The following is a 21824-nucleotide window of genomic DNA, read 5'->3' as shown; positions in this document are numbered from 1 at the left end:
ACAACCACTGAGGAGTCTGGGGAAAACTGCAAGTCCAAGCTAAGTCCAGAAGGGGTTGAGGGAATGTTGTAGATAGGTTCATCCATTTAATATGCCTAGATTTTTTACTTTTTTTTAACTCCCAGTTTTGATCTTTTTCCTTTGGCTGGGGCACTTGTGTGTCAATCACGATATTTACACAGTTAATGGACTGCACATATTTACGGTGTCTGCCTTTTAAGCAAAGGCTGCTGTGACACAGCTAGAATATTTGGCACTTGGCTGGTTACATATGAAAACACATGCACACGCATGTGCACACTTGTGAGAGCTTAGTGTGGGAGACTACTGTTGTGGGAAGCCCACTAACTGTGCGAAGGTAGCCTGGTACGGGGGAGTCCACAGAGTTAGATATTGACCTGGGATAGGCTTAAAGTATTCATTTGCACTTATAGGTAATCTCAGTGTATATTACTGTTTTGTCTTTAGTGACACTTTATTATATAGATGGGGGAAACTGCCTAAGAGTGCACTTTCTATTCACTTAGGCCTACAAAGTCCTCTGGGGTATGAAACTGGTTGGAAAAGGTGCACCCAGTTTAAATTTGCAGGTCCCAAGACCATACATGTATATTTTATTGTCATATTTCTCTGGCTCAGCTCAGGGTAAGAGCCCAGGCCTTTTTTCACCCTACCTGGCCAAGTTAATTACTTGTCTCTATAGCTGCAGTTACAAAAGTCTCTCCACACAAAAGTAGTAATTAACAGTGCTTCCCTCAGCTCCAGAGCAGAAAGTGGTTGGGATGAAAATCTGCATCTTTTGATTACCTGTCGCACTATACCAGGACTGGGGACAGCCAAGGCCCACTGAACAAAGGAGGAAGCCCAGACAACTGAAGCCAACACAGACGGTCCTCTTTGAAGTTTTGGTGGGAAAGGCCCTGGCAGTAATGTCAGTGAATGGCGATGCTGGGTTCCCAAGAGCAGATGTAACCTAGGATTCCTGAATGACGCCACCTTGAACTGTCCCAGCATACTGTGCAGGAGGGTTAGGACAGGGATGGAGAGGTGATGTGGCACCTTAGGATGGGCCAGGAATGCCCTGCTTCTAGAACCTTACAATCCCGGTTAAACACTCTCGAACAAGGGAGAGAAAAGGCTGTTGGTGCTTTTGTGCTTTTTGCTGCTAGGTACTGGGATTGTGACAGCCATGGACAACTGGAAGGACAATCCTCCCTGAAGCCTAAGAGTCTAATACCTCTGCCCCAGTTGACCCCAGGACCAGTGTGTCTTTCCAAGGGCCAATGAAACTGGCTCCTAACACCTCTTGAGAAGCACTTGGGGGAAAGATCTGAATTTCTGCACCCATAAACAAAGACCAGGAGGACAGATGGTTTAGGGAGCCAGTGGAACCATCACCTTGCAAAGTACACTACCTCAGAGGTGATGAGGCCTGCGAAAACTGCACCTGGTGGATAGGGCTCACAATCAGGAGTAAAATGAGCTCAATAATATCTACATCAACCCAACTGGGCCCGAGTTATGGCATTTTTCAGATTGACAACCTTTTACCTTTTGAGACAAAATGACCGTGGGGCTCCACTGCGTTTCCAGACATAAGCCCTGGGGTGTGCCAGTGCCCGGGGGTCAGCCCAAGATTTAACTCATTATTTGTAGGGAAGGAGTGTGTGTGGGCTCTTCCCATTCGAATATTGGCCCCTGGAGGCTCCCGTCTCCCATGGAAGATCCAATCAGATCTGGGGCACCAGGACCCGAACCGCAGGACCACAGGACAAGAGAGTGCCTCCTCTGCACCCTTGTCTGGAGGGGGCAGTGGGCATCCAGCAAACTGCATGCCGCACGCTTGAAGTTTGGGTTGGGTAAGGAGGACTACCTGGCTTCTGCACCAGCCTAGGAAGGAAGCCGACTGTCAGGTTGCCGGCCAGGGTCGAGGGGCCCTTGGGTCCCCCGCAGCTCCAACCATTCTACCTACCTTAAGAGTGTCCAAATGGGACCAGAACCATCCACCCCCGAAAGGAAAAACAATACAAAGGTACAAAGGAAAAGCTTTGCAATTCTTCTTGACACAGTGAGAGAGCTGTTACTAAAGTTATCACTGTGCCAGGCTGGAGTGTCCCATAATACCTTGCGAGGCCTGTTAAGTTGCATACTTCCCTTGTCTTGTGGTGGCCTCAGGAGGACAGGGGCACCAGCAACGAATCCAGAAAGTGATGTGGGGGACAATAGGAGTTATAGCAGACCCCCAGAAGTAATCTTTGTTTACAGACCCTATGTTTGCAGGGTCAAGGAATCCATAACTCACTGAGATTTTCCCATAATTTAAGCACTAGCTTTTGCTGTACAGATGGAAGTGCGGCATTCTGTATTATCCGCTTGTATGGCTGCATTTAATGTGGGCTGATGATGTATAAAGAAAGCACTATGGGGTACATTTATGGGGAATTAGTGCAGAGCAATGCAGCAAGTCACTTTGCTGCATGGCCCTGCATCAAAGGAAGGGGCAATAATGTATCATATCTATTGCTTTCCAGTCATTTTCTCCTGTGCTGGTGTGGCAGCCTACACCAATGTAGGGGTGCCTGTGTTACATGCAGGATGTTTTTGTGCAGGAAACAATCCTGGAAGCCCTACCCTGGGGACGTGTAAAGTGTTGGTGCATTCCCAGGTTTTCATGGTCTTGTAAATCAAGGAGTGTATCATAATCTGTGGGTGTTGCGTGTGAACACCCACTGTAACGCCCATGAAACTAATTCCTAGCACAGAGTAAGGCAACGCATCGATTTGCAATCCATATCTGTGAAGCCATTCAAAGCCATCCAAAGTGGCTTTGCCTGGCCTCGTAAATATGATTTGGTGGTTTGCACCGCCATTGTGTCACAAAACGTGGCAAAACAGTGGCGCAAGAGGCTCATAAATATGCCCCCTGGAGTGCAACATCCTCTAAGATTATAGTTCCTATAAAAAAAGGAAAAAAATCCTGTATTTTCTTGTAATGCATTGCTGTGAAAGTTTGACACGTGAAAGTGATTCATTCCAGCAGGACAAGAAGATGTCATGGCATAGTGAGATTTGTTCCCCTCTAGTCTTAATGTCTGATCCACTCCAGAAAAACTAGAAGCATGGGGCCCTCAATAAATGTCAGTTGCAGCATGGAAACCAAAATAAGCTATGTTAAAAATGTTCCACTGCCAGAAGCCTCAAATAAGAATGGGGTCATGGAACAGTGTTGACTATTGGCAGGCACTCCTGTTTTGAAAGCAGCCCTCAAGCATACAGTCCTCTAGGAAAATACCAAAGTGGATTCACAAGCAGTCCAGGCCAGACTCTTACAGCGCAGTAAGTAAGGTAGGTGTATTCTGGACAGGGGGAACATAAAAACAGGCAGCAGTAGTCTTATCCGGTAAATAGTATGTTCTGGATGTCAGGTACTGAGATCCTCGGGAAAACAAGTCAAGTCCCAATTCACAAACGTTTTTGTGCACCTTAGTTCATCTTTTTTAGCCTAAATTTCACTTAGCAAATGCAAATTGCAAGCCTTAACTTATGCTCATATGCCATGTCCTCAGCACATCCTCTTTGGCTTTGATATTTACTCTATTTATTTAGAAAGATGCAGTAACTGTAACATTCACATGCTAACATCATTACCACGCTTCAAACTTAAATGCAGCAGGCTATTTCACATTCTGATGTATGCTATGTGAGTGCTAATATGTTATTACTTGTAGATTTCAGGAAGTTGTCTTGCTGTTGACACCCGGGGTACCTATTTGCTTTTTTTCTCATTTAGATAAGACTGCAGCTGCTTTTATTGGGAACACAGTTGTAGTTTGATTCTGTGTAGATTACAGCAGACCATTAGGCATAAATCTCCCAGAAGGTTTCTGCACATTCCTGGGCTTTTCTCCAGCAGAGCTCTCCTGAAGATAAACATTGACAGTGATGCATGGGCCGTTTCTGGGGGACAATCAGCGGGTGTATGTTGCCTTTTGTTTAGAGATAAGCCTCTGCTTTCCAATGCATTAGCTGTGCCAGCCTTCAACAAACCGTGAACAGAACAACAAATACCATTTAATGCTTTGTTCTTCTGAATTCCAAAGGAGGGTGCCTTCTGTGCTTCAGGATCAGATTGGCTGTGGTCATTCTAGCATAAAGCAAGCACTACTGAGGAATTATAGCTTTGGTGCTTCATTAAACCGAGCAATTGTAACAAACTATCATCGACTGTATGAGGAAAGCCAATGATGCTTATGATAGATTGGCAGAGACTATAAACACTAGAAGCACATGACCCAAGCAGAATATCTGCAATGCAGTTACGTGGCTGCGGCAATCAGGACTGCAATAGGCTGCTTTGCAATGTTCTAGGGAAATTCCTATCATCAACCTTATTGGTATTTATAATACTTTTACAGCCAGGATAATCTGTAAATGCTGGGTGTCCTCATTAGCCCTCATATCTAATAACAGTATAATCCCATACAACCAATTAAATGATAAGAAGATGGAATTGAAGGATTAATATAAGGGAATGGATATTGACAAGTGCTGAAATATTCATCCCTGCATTAACACAGTGATTGTTTCCTCATTCATCAATGGTAGTAAAAATAAATTAACAACTGATTCTTATTAGGTATATCATATAGCGCAGACTTAATATCAGAGAGGACCAGAAAACTGATAGTCAGGTGCATAACTCAGGCCTCTGAGGCACAGGGGGCACCAACTCTCCGGGGAGGGAGGAGGGGGTGACCACTCAATGGGGGTCACATTTAGCCCAATGCCAGTGAGTATCGGTGAAATATTGGAGACTGGGAAGATTTTGCATTACACCTTTGCCAATAACACATTTGTTGGAGGAGAAGTGTTAGACCTTTGCCATGATTTCCCCTGTCTTTTTAATTCTAACGTCCTGATTTTGACTATGTGCTGATTTTCATTTTTTCTGGTTTTAGGACTCTGGGCACTTTACCACTGCTGACCAGTGCTAAAGTGCAAGTGTTCCCTGTGTAAATTGTACTGGTGATTGGTTTATCCATGACTGGCATATTTGATTTACTAGTAAGTCCCTAGTAAAGTGCACCAGGTGTGCCCAAGGCATGTAAATCCAGTAGCGGTTCCTGGAGGGAATGCTGTGGGCGGTGAGGCGGGGCATGGGAGGGGCAGGGTGGGGGGGTAGTAAACTCCGGCATATGGCCGAATAGAGGTAAGTACATAAATACATAAATAAACAAATTACATTGCGCAGGCTGTATCCACATTTGTCGTTGCTGCGTGCGCAATGTAATTAATTTTATTTAGTTATTTGTGTACTTACCTCCGTTCGGCCGTATGCTGGAGTTTACTACCCACTCACCCCGCCTCACCGCCCCTGTGTAAATCAAATGCTACTGGTGGGCCTGCAGCACTGATTGTGCCACCCGCATAAGTAGCCCTGAAAACATGTCTCAGACCTGTCACTGCAGTGTATTTGAGTGCAGCTTTAAACTGCCATTTCAACCTGGCAAATGCACCCACTTGCCAAACCCAAACCTTCCCTTTTATTACATGTAAGTCACCCCTAAGGTAGGCCCAAGGCAGCCCTATGGGAAGGGTGCAGTATATTTAAAAGGTGGGGCATGTGCTGTTGTGTTTTGCATGTCATAATAGTCAAATACTGCTAATTTTGTTTTTTACCATTGCAAGACCTATCTCTGCCATAGTGTAACAGGGGGATTGCCTTGAAATATCTTTTAAGTGTAAATTCCCAGAGGGAGCGGATAGAGATTTGGAGTTTTGGGTCTCTGAACTCACAATTTAAAAATACTTCTTTTGGTGAAGTTGGTTTATAAATTGTGTGTTGGAAAATGGCACTTTTAGAAAGTGGGCATTTTCTTGCTCAACCATTCTGTGCCTCTGCCGGCTTGTAGAATCCATGTCTGGGTTAGGGTGACAGTTGGGCTCTTGTGCATTCCCTCTAGATAGTCACACAAAGGGAGCTGAGGTGTACCTTGCATATCGGGACGGCCCATCACTAGGCTGATTGGCCTTTCTGAGCTAGAGTGGTGGTAGGAGTTGTCACTGACACCTGAATAGGCCTGTCCTCACACAAAGCTGTCTCTACCACCTCTAGTGTGTGTGAGGTTAGGTAAGGGATAGGCAGGGTCTTGTGCACTATAAAGACTTTGCTTTGAAGTTTGCCTACTTCAAAGGTAGAAACTGGTGTAAGGACTGGACATTCTCCCAGGAAGAGCTGGACACTCTGAGAGGGACTCATACTCTGCCTGTTGATTTGTTGTGCTGGCCTGATACTTGCTGCTTCTGTCCTGGGAGTGAAAGGACTGGACTTTGCTTTCTGAATCCTGAACTCTTTTGATAAGTGCCTTTTTAGAATAGAGAGTAGAGAGGTGAATTGAAAAGTGGAGAAAGCTGTGATTGTTCTTGCCAGTGGCTGGAGTTTCGTATAAGGAAATAAACTTCTTACAATTTAAACTCAACTCCTTGTCTGCAGTTCCTGACCTCTCTTGTTGTGTACATCAACACTTCATTTGGCGACAATCTGGTCTGAACCCAACAGAATTCAGTTAACCAAAGCTTCGACACTGAACATAGAGTCGTGAGGTGCTCAAGGCACTCTGGCTCTGCTCTGAGGTACTGTTTCTTTATTAAAAAGGGGATCTGGATTAAGAGTTGAGATCTAAGAATCACCTCCAGATTTACATTTTTGTTACTGTTTTTGCCAGTTTCGTATTTCATGCTGTTGGGGCTTTTTATCTACAAATGCCAGTGTACTTTATGATGCAGTCTTCAGTTTAGCTTTAATCCGTTTCCTCGAGCGGCACAGCTGTTTTATTTCATACAGCCTTTTTATTTTGGCACCACCAGATTTGCATTTCGAAATGTTTTGATTTCCTGCTAAGGACCTTCTCAGGCTGGTGATACCTGCTATCACCGTTAAACGCGAGGCAGGCTGTGAGCATTCCAACAATTGAATATTGCGCGTAAGGTTCCCCGAAGACTCCAACCGAGGTCTGCAGAGGGCGCCCATCCCACTAAGCCCAAGCCATTTGTGTGCACGACAGTGTCTGCATCCATTATAACTATCACTGCGATTTGCGACCTAGAAGGAAGAAAAAAGTTAAAGCCAGGGCAACGCAATCGTTTTACAGTGGGAAGTGTCTACCGTTTAAAGCTGTTTTGGCGCCTGATGTTTCAATTTCCCATACAATGTAAGTGTTTTACAGTGGCAAACTACAACCGCTCCTCACTGTTTCTCAGTGCATATTTGTGAGTTTCCTTTTCAGTGACAGGCCCTGGGTATATGGGATACCACTGCACAAGGGACTTACAAGTACATTAAATATTCCAAGCATGTGTAGACCAATCATACCATAGTTAAGGAGGAGAACACATGCACTTTAGCAGTGAGTAGCAGTGGTAAAGTGCCCAGAGTCCTAAAGCCAACAAAAACAGGTCAGAAAAAATACAAGAGGAAGGCAAAATGTTTGGGGATACCCCTACAGAAAGGGCCAGGTCCAACACTTACCTTTTATGTCTATTGCCATTTTTAATTCAGTATACTTTGTCAGCCATTTTTGGTTGCTTGGGTCACTTGCACCAAGTGACCACTCACTCCACGGAGCAATATCTTTTTTGTAGACCTCCTATGTATATCATGTTGTGACATCTAATGATTCCTAATATCTCCTTTACATATATCCCTATACAAGAAGTTCAATGCAGATGTGTTTCTCTGGCATTTTGGTTATTTGCTACACTCTTAAATCCACAGCACGGTGCAAAAGCATGAGGTACAATGAATTGCAAACTTTTGTGCAAATGCCACTTTCTTTACTGCACAGGTAAAGGTAAAAAGTACCTAAAAAAACAATTGGTTTTCAATTACTGTGAATGATAAGAGAAGCATGCAAGCAATACGTGTGTTAATGTTAGTGATTACTAATACAGAATACCATCTAACCAAATTGCCCTGGAAAAGTGCATAGGTTTGGAGTAAATGTGCTAACTCATAAACACAGAGTATTAGCATTTTAAAGCCAAGCAACGTAGGAAACAAAGTTAGGTCAATAATGAAGACTCCCTTGCAGTCTTTACAGTTCTATTTTTGTTTCTATGTCCTATTGGTTAGATGACACGGAAGCCTTAATTACAGTTCTTTATGTCTATCAATCACCTAGAAAAAAGTGAAGGACCTTAATTAAGGCTCCCTTGTCAGTTCTATATAGAATGTAAGCAATGTTGTGTGACTCACCCATACACATTCAAAATGTACATGAAAGTACTGAGCTCAATTTTATATTATTGTTCTTACTCAAAGCACACTGCTAACATAATTGATATTAATATAGCATAATTAATGTTTACCCCTGGGTTTCATTCCCTATAATACATAATATAGGAGAAAGGTAGGAATAATATGCAGTGAAACAGTTACCACATGCTTTTTCAAATGCTTATGTCTGCTGTTAGCTAAGATCTTTTGGTTTTAGCAAATGCTATATTTATTATACTTATGAGGGGTTTCAGTCAACCTTCTTCATCCATCGGTCTGTTTTTGTGCCATTCCTATTTTTCTTCTGCCTCATACAGCATACAGCATGGGGCAGTGAGTCAGCCCACTGCATCCATTGGCTAACTTCATTGTGAGTGACACAGGTAGTACATTCATTACAGGGCTGCATGATCTGCATTTATGATTGGATACATTGTTGTGTCATCCTGCAGTGCATCGTAAAGTCATAAATGTGGAGTACCTATGCAGAACAATCTCTGGCCATAATCATTGTTTATTATCAGTGGGGTGGAATAGAGAACAGGCATGAATTCCAGACTGGCGATTGTGCGTGGAAACATTTGAATATCCAGTGTTTTGTGATGTTATCAGAAAGGCAGTGGTAAATAATTTTCAGGAAAACAAGGGTTCCACTGTGTCCCCTCTGATGGAGTGGGATGCCTTTAAGGTTGTTATACTTGGACACTGTAGAGCGGAGACAGTGAGAGTAAGAAATGCCCTTGTGAAAGAGATTGATAAACATCAGAAAGTGCTGCAAGAGCTAGTGTTGGTGAGACCAGGAAAACCAGAGTGAAACAGCAGCGTTTGGATGCCAGGGAGCAAGTGGCAGTAGATATAGAAAAATTGCATAGCTTTGACTATAGAGAGTATATGAAAAGGGCCATGCCGATGGTGATAAGGCAGGTTCTTTGTTGGCCTGGCTCACAAACCCTAGAAGTAGTGGCACACAGATACTGGAAATATATTTTGAGGAGGGCACTGCAACTTATACACAAGAGGCCATCAATAGAAGATTTAGAGAGTTTTATGCAGGTTTATATGCTATGCCATTGGCGCTTCCACCACATTTTATTAATAATTTTTCAGAGCCAGTAGAAATGCCTAAGATTGCAGTGGAGGAGAAAAAGACTTGGGTGGGGAGTTAACTGTTCAAGAAGTGAAGTCTGCCATAAAGCAAATGATAAGAGGGAATGTCGCTGGAATGAATGGGTTCCCCGGGGTATTTTACTCAACTTATATGGAGGAGTTGGCACAAGGCTGGTTAATCTTTACTTAGCAGCCCATAAGGCGGGGAAATTGCCCCACACAACTGCAGAAGCAATAGTGATCCCATTGTTAAAACTAGAAGAGCCCCTGAGGATGTAAGGGCTTATCGCCCATTTTCTAAGCTAAATCTGGATTGCAAGATATTGAGTAGACTATTAGCAATGCGCCTATCTCCATTAATGCCTGAGATAATGCATACATATTAGTCTGGATTGATTCCAGGAAGGAATACAGCTCATAATATTAGGAGGGTGCTGGGGATCATGGAATCTGATTTCGCAGAGAAGGAAAAAGGGTTGATTTTGGCAACTGATATTGAATAGGAATGTCATAGTTTACATTGGGATTTCCTTTATGAAGTGCTGAAGTGCTCAATAAGATGGGATTGGCAAACCAATTTATTGCAAGGGCGAGGCTTCTGTATGTGGCACCTATTTCTCATATCAAAGTTGGTAGGCATATTACAGAAAAATATGTAGTGGGAAGAGGGGCTCAACAGGGTTACCCACTCTCGACATTATTTGAAATTGCTACAGAACCACTTGCTAGTTGGGTGGTCTGGAGGTACAAGGTGAACAACATTATTCAGCATTATATGCAGATAATATGTTGCTATTTCTCAAAGATGCTAATGTTGATTTGTCATATGTTATAAACCTCTTAGATCGGTTTGGGAAAACGTCCGGCTTATGCATCAACTGGAATAAATCACACCAGTTCCCATTACAAAAGGATGTGCCACAACCTTCAGATCTGAGGGGGCTTAATAGGTAGGTAATGTGTTTAGAATATCTGGGGGTTCGATATACCATGCTCCCATTGATTTCTTTTTAGGGTAATATTTGTGTGGCACTTAGAAGTTTACGGGTATGCATAGAATTTTGGAGAACACTGACATTTTCAGTTTCAGGACGAACAGCAGTAGCAAAAATGGTGGTGTTGCCCTGATTACTTTATTTCTTCACAACATTGCCCATAGTGATACCTTGTAGAGTATTTGGGGAAATTGGTTCTTTGTTGGTTTCTCTTAAGGGGAACAGGTAGGCGTAGAGTGGCATTGGCTAAGGTACAGCGGCCCTCTAGATAGGGAGGATTAGCTGCCCCAGATATGGGAAGCTATCACCGAGCATCTCAGTTGCAATAGTTTACACAATGGATTAATTCAAGAAGATTTCCAAGGGAGGTACTTTTTGAGATGTTACTAATGTAGATGTATTGTACAGAATCCTTGTGGCCCTGTCAGAGTCATCAACACAGAAAGGAGCAAAGGGGGAAAAAGTCAAGCCGACCCCACTCAACACATTATCAACAACCAGGGCCTAAGTCAATGGACAGATATCATTAACTTTCAGACCCTAGAGGAGTCTATAATATTTTTTAAAGACTCCCCCAATGGTGCGGTCTACTACTGCTAATTCGAGTGTCTATATGTCCAATTTATAACACAATGTCACTACACTGCAGCCAAAGAATTCCCACCAAAATTTGATTAGAAAAGGTTAGAATGTGAGAGTGGAGAGAAAGCACCTCAGGGTAGGGGGGCTTGCTAGTTGGTACTCGCTAGCACAACCTCTCATCATCATTGGTTGCTTTCTCACCATGAAAAGGAAATGTGTTCCAATGTAAATTTTCTCAAAAGTGAAGGAAAGAAACTGTGAAAGAAAGATAAAGTGTGCACTGTAGGTGCTAATGTCACATAAGTGCCCTACTGGTCCCTGTGAGAAAGGAAATTAAATGCAATTCCCAACATTAAAAATGTGATCCTACTCACTGGCTAAATTTAGCTTTATTCAGTGCTGTGAGCGTCCTCAATTAAAAATTAAAAAGTGGTTCAACTCAGACCATTGTTATATCCAAAGCGCCCCTGTCAGAGTACCAATGTGGGAAATGCCCACTGCATGAAAGGTAGTCCGGTACTCATCGCATTGTGCACATCAACAAACTAACACTCAGGAGCCCTATGCCACGGGCTTTCTATTGGGAAGTTTAGCACAAATCATTCCCGGGGAAGATTGAGGGGCTTAGCAGAGTGGGCAAACCATGGGGTGCAGAGGATAGGAGATTTGTATAGTGATTGGGTGATACTATCATTTGAAGAATTTTCAGCCACTTTTGAGATCACTAGATTGTGCAACCACTGGGGTATGGGTTTAGTAGAGCCACAAATACATAGTGCTTGTTAAATATTGTGTACCACAATTGGCCGTATGAAGTGGAATGGTATAAAATTCTTGCAAATTCAAACATTGCATCTAGAAATGTGAGATTTAAATTGGTAAATGTTTTCTACTTGCATAGGGCATATCTAACTCCTGGAAAAAAGCTCACATTTATCAGACAAATGTGGCATGCCCAAGAAGTGGTGAACAGGATGCTGAAATGTTACACATGGTATGGTCAAGAGCATTATTAGTGGAATACTGGACGGAGGTAGTATTCTGTATAAATCTTGTAACACTGAGATATATCATAGCTTTATAACCCACCATAGCGGGCGGCACCGGCCATTATAGGCCCGCTCCAGAGTTAAGGGCCTGAGCCGAAGGCGAGGTCCTTTAACAAGTAGTAGGACTTTAATGCCAATATAGACCAACTACAGAGGGCTATAAGACTATTAGAGCATTCCACCACTAGAGGGCAGAATGTTCGAACAAATAAAGCAAAGGTATTACAGAGCACGAGGGGATTGAAACCCCCAGTGCTCCGTGAGGCCTTTGTTCACAGCAACAACTGTGAACAACAACTTTGGAATGTTGGAGCTCTGTGCTTCTACCGGACATTAGAAGTCCGGAGTACTCTATTGTTTTCAATGGATCTCCCAACATTCCAAAAATGAGTATTCTCCTATGATCTCTCTACTGGGGGGATTTCTAACAACTACAAAGTGTAAACTTACTACAGAATGTATTGAATTAGCATTGGTACTTGCTATATGTGAGATAACTATGAACTGGAAGGGGCCTAGACCCCCTAGTGTGTGTGGCAAAATGGAAAGAGGAGCTGGTTTGATGGGTGGATTATGTGAATGCAGTGTTGTATAGTGATATGGGGAAAGGAAGATCAATTGAAAGAGAACGTTCATAGGATCATTTATTAGATCCACTTAAAATAATGGAAAATGGTGATGAATCTAGGGAAGAAAATGAGTAGAAAGATATTTTGCTAAATAAATATGTGTTGTACTCATACTGTAATGGTGATTGGACTTTAGCGAAGGGGTGGTAGTGGGGGTAAGTTGTTGGTATTGTTGTGTATATTTTTTTATAAATGCTAATAAAACTTTATTTACAAAAATGCTATTTAAAAAATAATAATAATATTGGTGAACAACCATTGGCAAAGACAAAAGGCTAGCATGCAATGCCAGACAGATTGGCTTTGCCAATGCTTGTTTCAGAAGCAGTTATAATCAGCCTTTTATTGGTGATAAAACAACAGAAGTAATAATGCTTTCTATTCGTAAATGTGCATAAAATTCAAATTGTGACGCTATCAACTTACCACACAATGTTCTTATTTCATGACATATGAGCCTACCAGTGTCTGCTTGCTTACATACTAGGGGTAATGTATGTCTGATATGCCAAAGTTTTGAAAAAACTGAGAAAATGATGTTTGCCATTCTTTGTTTTCCTCAATCTTCTTTTGCACCTAATGTGCCAATAGCAAGTGAAAATGTTTAGCAAACTGAACATTCTGTCTTTACAATAATCTCTATTCATATATGTTTTCATTGCAGGTCCGTATGTTTACCTATTTGATAGGCAGAGAAGCTGCATTTGCTGACAACTTGAAATGGATGGCCTGTGCAAACAAAGGTCAGTTGCCTATGACAGAAACGAATGTTGTCTATATGCATATGCACTGACCCTGGTGAACAGCTGCACGTGTTAAAAAAACTATTGGTTCATAGTTCTAATAAGTGCTGAGCACAATAATAACAATGCACTAGATAATCCGAGAAGCATCAACTTCTGTTCATATGAACATTCAGAGATATTTCTTAAATGGTTAGTGTAATAAACTGTTTGGTACACATAACATTTTACCATCCACAAGGTATTTAGCCAAAGAGTTGCATCTCACCAATGTTATTAAAATACATAGTTTTGCCTGTTCTATTTTGTAATGTCGCTTTTGCTTGTGGGAAATTAAAACAAATTCACAACACTTAGAACCATATCACCCCAACACTGGTTCAAATCGATACCCTTTGTTATTAGAAGCACACGCCCTTTCATCTAATGCAAATGTTAATCTGATGATCTGTACTAGAGTCAATTGTAAGTGAGGTGATTGATAAGATTGATAAGAAGTAAGAGATGTTTTTCATTTTTATTATCAGGCACAAGTCAGGAATGGAGGCGGGAGAACAGAGCTCCCTCTACCACTATTTTTCGCCTAATGCTGAAAGGTGTCACCTTGTGCCCCAGTGCTGCAGCGGCTTCCATTTTCAAACACTTCGAGACATATTTATGAAAAAGTGGCATAGAGTTGCACTGTGTCACTGGGAAAGGACAGGAATTTGCCATATTTTAGGAAATGTGGCGCATTCCTGTCCTTTTCCCTGCACTGGCACACAATAGGCTGCATAGCGCCAACACAGACACCATTGCACCATGGTGCACGGGTGCCTGCATTCCACACAGGATTGTTTTTGTGCAGGGAGGGGCACCTTCCTGCACAAAAACAATCCTGAGAGGCTTTTTCCTCTTTCTATGTATGCTGTATGGTCTCTTGGTGGACAAAAAATCGAGCCAGCTAGTGAGTATAAATACTTGGGAGTTACTTTTGATAGAGAAGACTCATTTGCGAAGCAGGAAACAAGCAGGAGAGGAGCATTGATTGCCGTGACGTTGTGTTGAAAAATGTAGCTACCGAACTGATGGGACCGACCCTGACCCCCTCTCTGAAAGTCATTCAGGCGAAACTACTCCCTTCGATCACCTATGGCAGCGAGGCCTTGTGGGGAAGAGACTCCAAAAACCTGGACAACATACAGGTTAAAGCTTATAGAACAATGTTTTCGCTCCCGCTCCACACTTCGCCTGCTTAAATAAGACTGGAGTTCGGCTTGCAAAAACAAGATCTAGCCAGGTACGGAGCATACATTATTTGCTGCCATAAACTCAGCACCGCCACTATAGACACATTAAACTCTTTGCTATGGCAGGACATACAAGGCAGGGACACATCTCAGGCAAGAACTTACCTGCAGACAGCGCTGGGAGCGACCAAACTCGCTGCGCTTTGGGACATGCGACTCGGGCACATCACTTTTAAAAAACTAGTCTGGAAAAATATCAAATCACTTTCCTTACTAGAGGATAAGGCTGCTTTTTCCAAAAGATCTCACGCATGGATGACCCTCAACTCGCACAAATCTTTGACACCACAATCATACTTTAGTGATGGTTACCCAAAAGCCACAAAAATGAGGTTCCTGAAATACAGATTAGGGATTCTGCCAAGTACAGAGCATCTCCCACCATGGCTCAGGACAGAGGGCAACGAGGCCTGTCCGCTCTGCAACTCAAAGAAGGGTGACATTCTCCAGATGGCCTGTCTCTGTGAAGAACTACAACAAGCCTGCCATCTGCTCCTTAAGGACCAGTTTAAGCAGAAAGGGATTTGCACCAGAAGGCAAGCGGTGCTCGCCTGCCTGAATCCTGCGAATACTAAACTGAACTGCAGATATGTCAAATTTCTCGCGATGGTCGAGCAAAGACTTCCAAGACCGCCAAAACTGGGGCCCATCAACACAGATACAAGCTAACAAGCAGACGGACAGAAGGAAGTAAGGGAACCCATTGTTCCATCTTTGTAAAAAGGCGCATGGACAGTCACATTGCACCTTTTAACCGTACGTTTATTTTTTAATGGTTTTAAAGTATGATATTTTATGATCCTTTTGTAACATGTTTTGCACTGGTTTTAATTAACTATGCATAATAAACTTTACCATACCTATGTATGCTGCAGAATGTAGCAAACATTGAAAGTGGAAAAAAAAAGAGGAGAAATAAAGATATTTCTTTTCGTTACGCCTCTCCTGGGGAGGCATTATCTTTTAGGCGCATTCCCAGGTTTACAATTTCTTGTAAATCTGGGAATGCGTCAAAATCCATGAATGTTGCATGGGAACACCCATGCAACACCCATGGAAATGCCTCCCTGGCGCAGAGTAATGAAACACAGTAATTTGCGCTGCAAGATTTATGAAGCCACAAAGGTGGCCTTGTGTGGCTTCATAGAAACTGACAGAGGGCTACTGGATTCCAAACTCCTCTTTCACAGGTAATCAGTGGCCATCATGCAATGGGTTGGCCCACAACCTAAATTTAATTACAGGCACTACCTCTTCTACCTCCCACCTCTTAATAGGCCTTTGTTGTTGCTGACAGCCTGGGAGTGAACTGCTGGAATCTTTAGGACTGTGGGTGCTTCGAATTCTCCTGACCTGGACTCAGGTGGACTGTGGAGACCCTAAATATACATGCCAGCACCTACTGTCCAGGAAGACTTACATAAGAGATTACCATGCATAGAGGCAGGTCTGGAGAGGTGAGTCCTGTGACGTGATGCAGCATTGAGGGGGTGCGTGGTGAAGGTGCGGGCACAGGACGATGCAGCTGGAGCCGTGAGCTGATAAGTACCCTACACATCCGCGCATGACCTGGATTCTAAAAGGGAGCTGCGAGCACCTACGGCGACCCTGATATTCCGTTAGGAGTAAGGTGGATTGACGGGGCTGCTTCAGACCTTGGTGGCTATAACTGAGGAGGCTGAATGTGGCCCCAGCAATCTCCGACCTAGCTTCATAAAGGTGAGGTGAGCGCTGATACACTGGGCACTACCAGTTGAGTTTTTTGGGGATACTGAAACGACAGGGGTCAGGGGACTGTGGAGAGCATAAGAAACTGGGCCTCTTTTAGGGTGGTAGAGAACACCCCCTTTTTGATACATTGCCCCTCTGTGCTTTTCTACCCCTTGGCAATAATCTTCCCTCTCTCCCTGCAAACTCGACCTTACAACTAAAGCACTACCTCAGTCTAGACCTTTTCATGTAGTATTCAATCCTTATCTAGCCTTGACACCTAGTGGCCTTAACTATGAACAACCACCCACCCTATTGGTATGCTTATTGACTATTTGCTCATTGTAATTGTAATTGTAATTGTAAAGAGCATTTATATAGCGCATGGCTACCCGGAGGCATCCCAGCAGGGATTTATGGACAATACATAGGCTTTTGAACTTCACTCTCTCCTGGACCGGCAGCCAATGCAATGCCTTAAGAGCCGGTCTGGCCGATTGATACTTGGGGGTACCCATTAAGAGTCTAGCCACCCAGTTTTGTGTGGTCTGAAGTTTAGAGAGAGTGGCCGCTGGTGCGCCCAGATATAGGGCGTTTGTGTAGTCCAGGCTGGACAACACCAGGGCCTGGACCGTAACCTTTCTGGCCTGAAAAGGGAGAAGAAGGAGAACCTTCCGGACCGTTTTAGCATTCAGCTGCCATTTTCCGAGCCTGGGTTTTGAAGGTAAGTTCGTGGTCCATCCAAAAGCCTAGACTCTTTAGCTGGGTCTTTGGAGTAGGAGCGGGTCCCATGGAAGTAGGCCATCTTTCCATCAGTACATGAGGAGACTGATTACCCAAGATCATAATTTCAGTCTTTCCCCCATTCATCTTCAAGAAAGAATTATTCATCCATCTTGCAATTTCCTCCAAGCAGGGATGGAGGCTGAAGGAAGAACTTTCACCTTTATTGAGCCCAATCACCAATTGCATATCATCCGCGTAGGATATTATATGGACTCCAAAGGGTAGCACTATCTCTGCGAGAGTGGCGGTATAAATGTTAAACGGTGCAGAGCGGGAATATCGTCGTAAAAATATCGACTAACCTTAATATCGCCGCAGAAATATCGACAAGAAGAAATATCGATGACAAAAATATAGTTTGACAAGAATATCGACAGACAGGTAAGTAATATCGTTAACATTAATATAGTTGTAATAAATATCGTTTACAAAAACATAGTTTACAAAAATATCGTTTTTTAAATAATAATAAGTAATTAAGTGTTTTTAATGAGTATTGGTTGTCAAAGTAGTATTTTTTGTAGTATTTTATTAGTTAATACCGTATTTTATGTTGAATTTAGTGTTAATAGTTCCGTAGCGGGTTGTGGGTTTATAGGGGAGTAGGGTGGGAAGTAATTTAAATATAATAAAATAATTGATTAATTATTGTGTTAATTGAATATAAATAGTGTAATAAGTAATAGTTAATTAATTTCAATTAGTTAATTGATTAATAATTATGTAAATTAATTATGTTAATTGTTTAATTAATTTTAGGTGTGTGTAGTTGAATTTTTAAGTGAAAAAGTAGTGAATTAATTACATTTTAATTGAATAATTATTTAATTAATGATTAATTAAATAAAAATTAAGATTTGTTAATTTTTAAACATTGTAAATACATTTAGTAATTTTTACCCCTACACTATCCAACGCTTTCCCTACTGTTGCACCCTCTGGAGTGGGAATAGTAATTTTTACCCCTACGCTATCCAACGCTTTCCCTACTGTTGCACCCTCTGGAGTGGGAATAGTAATTTTTACCCCTACGCTATCCAACGCTTTCCCTACTGTTGCACCCTCTGGAGTGGGAATAGTAATTTTTACCCCTACGCTATCCAACGCTTTCCATACTGTTGCACCCTCTGGAGTGGGAATAGTAATTTTTACCCATACGCTATCCAACGCTTTCTCTACTGTTGCACCCTCTGGAGTGGGAATAGTAATTTTTACCCCTACGCTATCCAACGCTTTCCCTACTGTTGCACCCTCTGGAGTGGGAATGGTAATTTTTACCCCTACGCTATCCAACGCTTTCCCTACTGTTGCACCCTCTGGAGTGGGAATAGTAATTTAAACCCCTACGCTATCCAACGCTTTCCTTACTGTTGCACCCTCTGGAGTGGGAATAGTAATTTTTACCCCTACGCTATCCAACGCTTTCCCTACTGTTGCACCCTCTGGAGTGGGAATAGTCATTTTTACCCCTACGCTATCCAACGCTTTCCCTACTGTTGCACCCTCTGGAGTGGGAATAGTAATTTTTACTCCTACGCTATCCAACGCTTTCCCTACTGTTGCACCCTCTGGAGTGGGAATAGTAATTTGTACCCCTATGCTATCCAACGCTTTCCCTACTGTTGCACCCTCTGGAGTGGAAATAGTCATTTTTACCCCTACGCTATCCAACGCTTTTCCTACTGTTGCACCCTCTGGAGTGGGAATAGTAATTTTTACCCCTACGCTATCCAACGCTTTCCCTACTGTTGCACCCTCTGGAGTGGGAATAGTAATTTTTACCCCTACGCTATCCAACGCTTTCCCTACTGTTGCACCCTCTGGAGTGGGAATAGTAATTTTTACCCCTATGCTATTCAACGCTTTCCCTACTGTTGCACCCTCTGGAGTGGGAACAGTAATTTTTACCCCTACGCTATCCAACGCTTTCCCTACTGTTGCACCCTCTGGAGTGGGAATAGTAATTTTTACCCCTACGCTATCCAACGCTTTCCCTACTGTTGCACCCTCTGTAGTGGGAATAGTAATTTTTACCCCTACGCTATCCAACGCTTTCCCTACTGTTGCACCCTCTCGAGTGGAAATAGTAATTTAAACCCCTACGCTATCCAACGCTTTCCCTACTGTTGCACCCTCTGGAGTGGGAATAGTAATTTAAACCCCTACGCTATCCAACGCTTTCCCTACTGTTGCACCCTCTGGAGTGGGAATAGTAATTTTTACCCCTTCGCTATCAAATGTTTTAATTAATAATATATTTTATATTTTAATTATATGTATGTATTATTGTTGTTATATAAAGTAATGTGTTAATTATATGTATATGTACACATTTATTAAGTTTATAATGAAAAAGTGTAGTTAATTTGTTTTCAGTAGTCAAAAAATAAAAGTAATGAAATTTATTTTGTTAATAGTACTTATATTTATTTAATATTGAATGTAATTTTAATTAATTTAAAAAGTCGATATTTTTTACATCAATATTTATTACAACGATATTTTTGAGTCGATATTTATGTACTTACCTGTTTAGGTATAGGGTGTCGATATTTTTGTAAACGATATTTTTACAACTATATTTTTGTCAACTATATTTTTGTAATCGATATTTCAACACCCTACCATATTAAACAAGGTGGGACTTAATGAAGATCCCTGCGGAACTCCACATTGAAGAGATGTTTGTTTGGAGATGACTAAGTTATCGAAAACTCGAAATGATCTATTATTCAGGAAGGATTTTAGCCAGGCCAGGGCCGTTCCCGTGATACCTAAGTTACCCAGTCTGTGAATCAGAATCTGATGGTTTACGGTGTCAAAGGCGGCACTGAGGTCAAGGAGGAGGACCACCGCAGTGCCACCAGCATCTACTATCCTTCTTGATTCTTCTACTACAGAAAGTAAACCCGTCTCAGTACCCTGTAAGGGACGGAAACCAGTCTGTGTAGGATGGAGAAGATTGTTAGTCTCCAAATAGGATGATAGAATTTGAATAATGTATTTTTCCGTGATTTTGCTAATTGCAGGGAGGAGTTAGATAGGCCGGTAGCTTCCCAGATCTGCTGGGTCAAGGCTGGGTTTCTTTAACAGAGCCTTTACCATGGCTTCTTTCCACATAGGGGGAACAATCCCTGAGGAAAGTGAGGTGTTAATGAGATCTAGAATCACTGGGAGGACACCTCAGCTACCAGCTTTAGTTTCCCTAAAGGGGCAGGATCGTTGGGTGAGCCAGTCTTCACTTTAGATAAAAGGCTCCTTAAGACAGGCATCTCTATGGCCGGGATGTTATCCAGAAGCACCCGATTGACAGGAGATAAGGTAACAGGGGCTGCAAAATCCAGCTCAGTCAACGGGAATGACGAATACATGGCTTCGATTTTGTTAGAAACAGTATTCCGCTAGCTTATCACATTGCGCTCCTGAAGTATCTGGTGCAGCCGAAGGGGAAGGAACTTTGGAAAGGGTTTTCACTATACTTAAGATCTCCCGAGGGGAGCTGGAGGCAGCTAGGATCTTGTTTCCATAATAAACTGACTGAGCAGCTTTAATTTCGGCCTTATAAAGCTGAATGCTTTCTCTGTATAGTTTTTTCTTATCTGGTGAAAAGTTTCTTCTCCATGCTGTCTCCAGTTTTTTACAATTTTGTTTCAGGGCCCGTAGTAAGGTGGAGTACCAGGGTTTTTGAATTGTCTCCTTATTATTTCTAACAGTTTTTACTGGAACAAGAAAGTCTAGGGATTTTTGCACCCAACTATTAAAATTATAATTTGATGAGAATTCTGGTGTGGTTTCCTCCAATACTGATGTCCATTGTTCAACTGACAGTTTAGACCATGAACGTTTCTTGGAATATGTTACCTGAGAACATGGAAATGAAGAAAAAGGGGCCCAGATAAGAGGGATAATAAAATGGTCCGACCATGGAACAGGGATGGGTTTTCCTCCAGACAACTCTTCTGAGTTCGAAAGGACAGGATCCAATAAATGGCCTTTTACATGTGTCGGTTCATTGATTTTATGTGTGAGATAGAAGGCTGCTAGGTCCTTCGTAAGTTCGTTAGCAGAAATCTGCAATGGGTCGTCAAAATGGAGATTGAAATCACCCAATAAAGTGAAGTTAGCTAGAAAGCTAGCCAATTCCGCCACCAGATCAGGTAATGCATTGCAGAAATTCAGTACAGGACCAGGGGTGCGATATATCAGAATACCAGAGAAGGTGAGGACTGGCGAAAACTCAATCGAAAAAATTGTGTTTTCGCAGTCTGGAACTGGGCTACCTGTCAGTCGCATATAAGGCCCTGTTTACATATAATTGCTATTCCCCCCCCCTTCCCAGCCGGTCGATCAAGCCTTGAGATCGAGTAACAACTTGGCAGTGCTTGAATGATGTCGGGCTCAGAGCTGGACGTGAGCCACGTTTCGGTCAGGAACAATACCTCAGGTAGTTCTTCTTCAAGAAGGATGGAGATTTCCCCTGTATGTTTGGGCAGAGATCTACAATTTAAAACTAGAATTTTATATTTCGGCAAACTTATAAGACCAACATGAGGATCTGTCATAGGATGGAAACTGCAAAATGCACATATCAATTCATCACATGTAGGTGGGATGCAATGTTGGCATGACCCTGCACTCGAACCGGCTAAGGAACGCAGT

The 21824-nt window shown here is 42.4% G+C and overlaps 1 protein-coding gene across 1 annotated transcript in view; it reads left to right on the top strand.

Moving 5' to 3' along the window:
• The window catches only part of CACNA2D3 (calcium voltage-gated channel auxiliary subunit alpha2delta 3), a 2522256-nt gene that overhangs the window by 1335798 nt on the left and 1164634 nt on the right, over positions 1–21824 (top strand). Inside the window, exon 12 of the mRNA XM_078662383.1 lies at positions 13302–13380. Within this exon, the coding sequence (XP_078518509.1) occupies positions 13302–13380 (79 nt within the window). The remainder of the gene's footprint in view (positions 1–13301; positions 13381–21824) is intronic.

This window comes from Lissotriton helveticus, chromosome 9 (assembly GCF_964261635.1).
Source record: "Lissotriton helveticus chromosome 9, aLisHel1.1, whole genome shotgun sequence".
Classification (NCBI taxonomy): Eukaryota; Metazoa; Chordata; class Amphibia; order Caudata; family Salamandridae; genus Lissotriton; species Lissotriton helveticus.
This window is presented reverse-complemented; position numbering and strand designations above follow the sequence as displayed.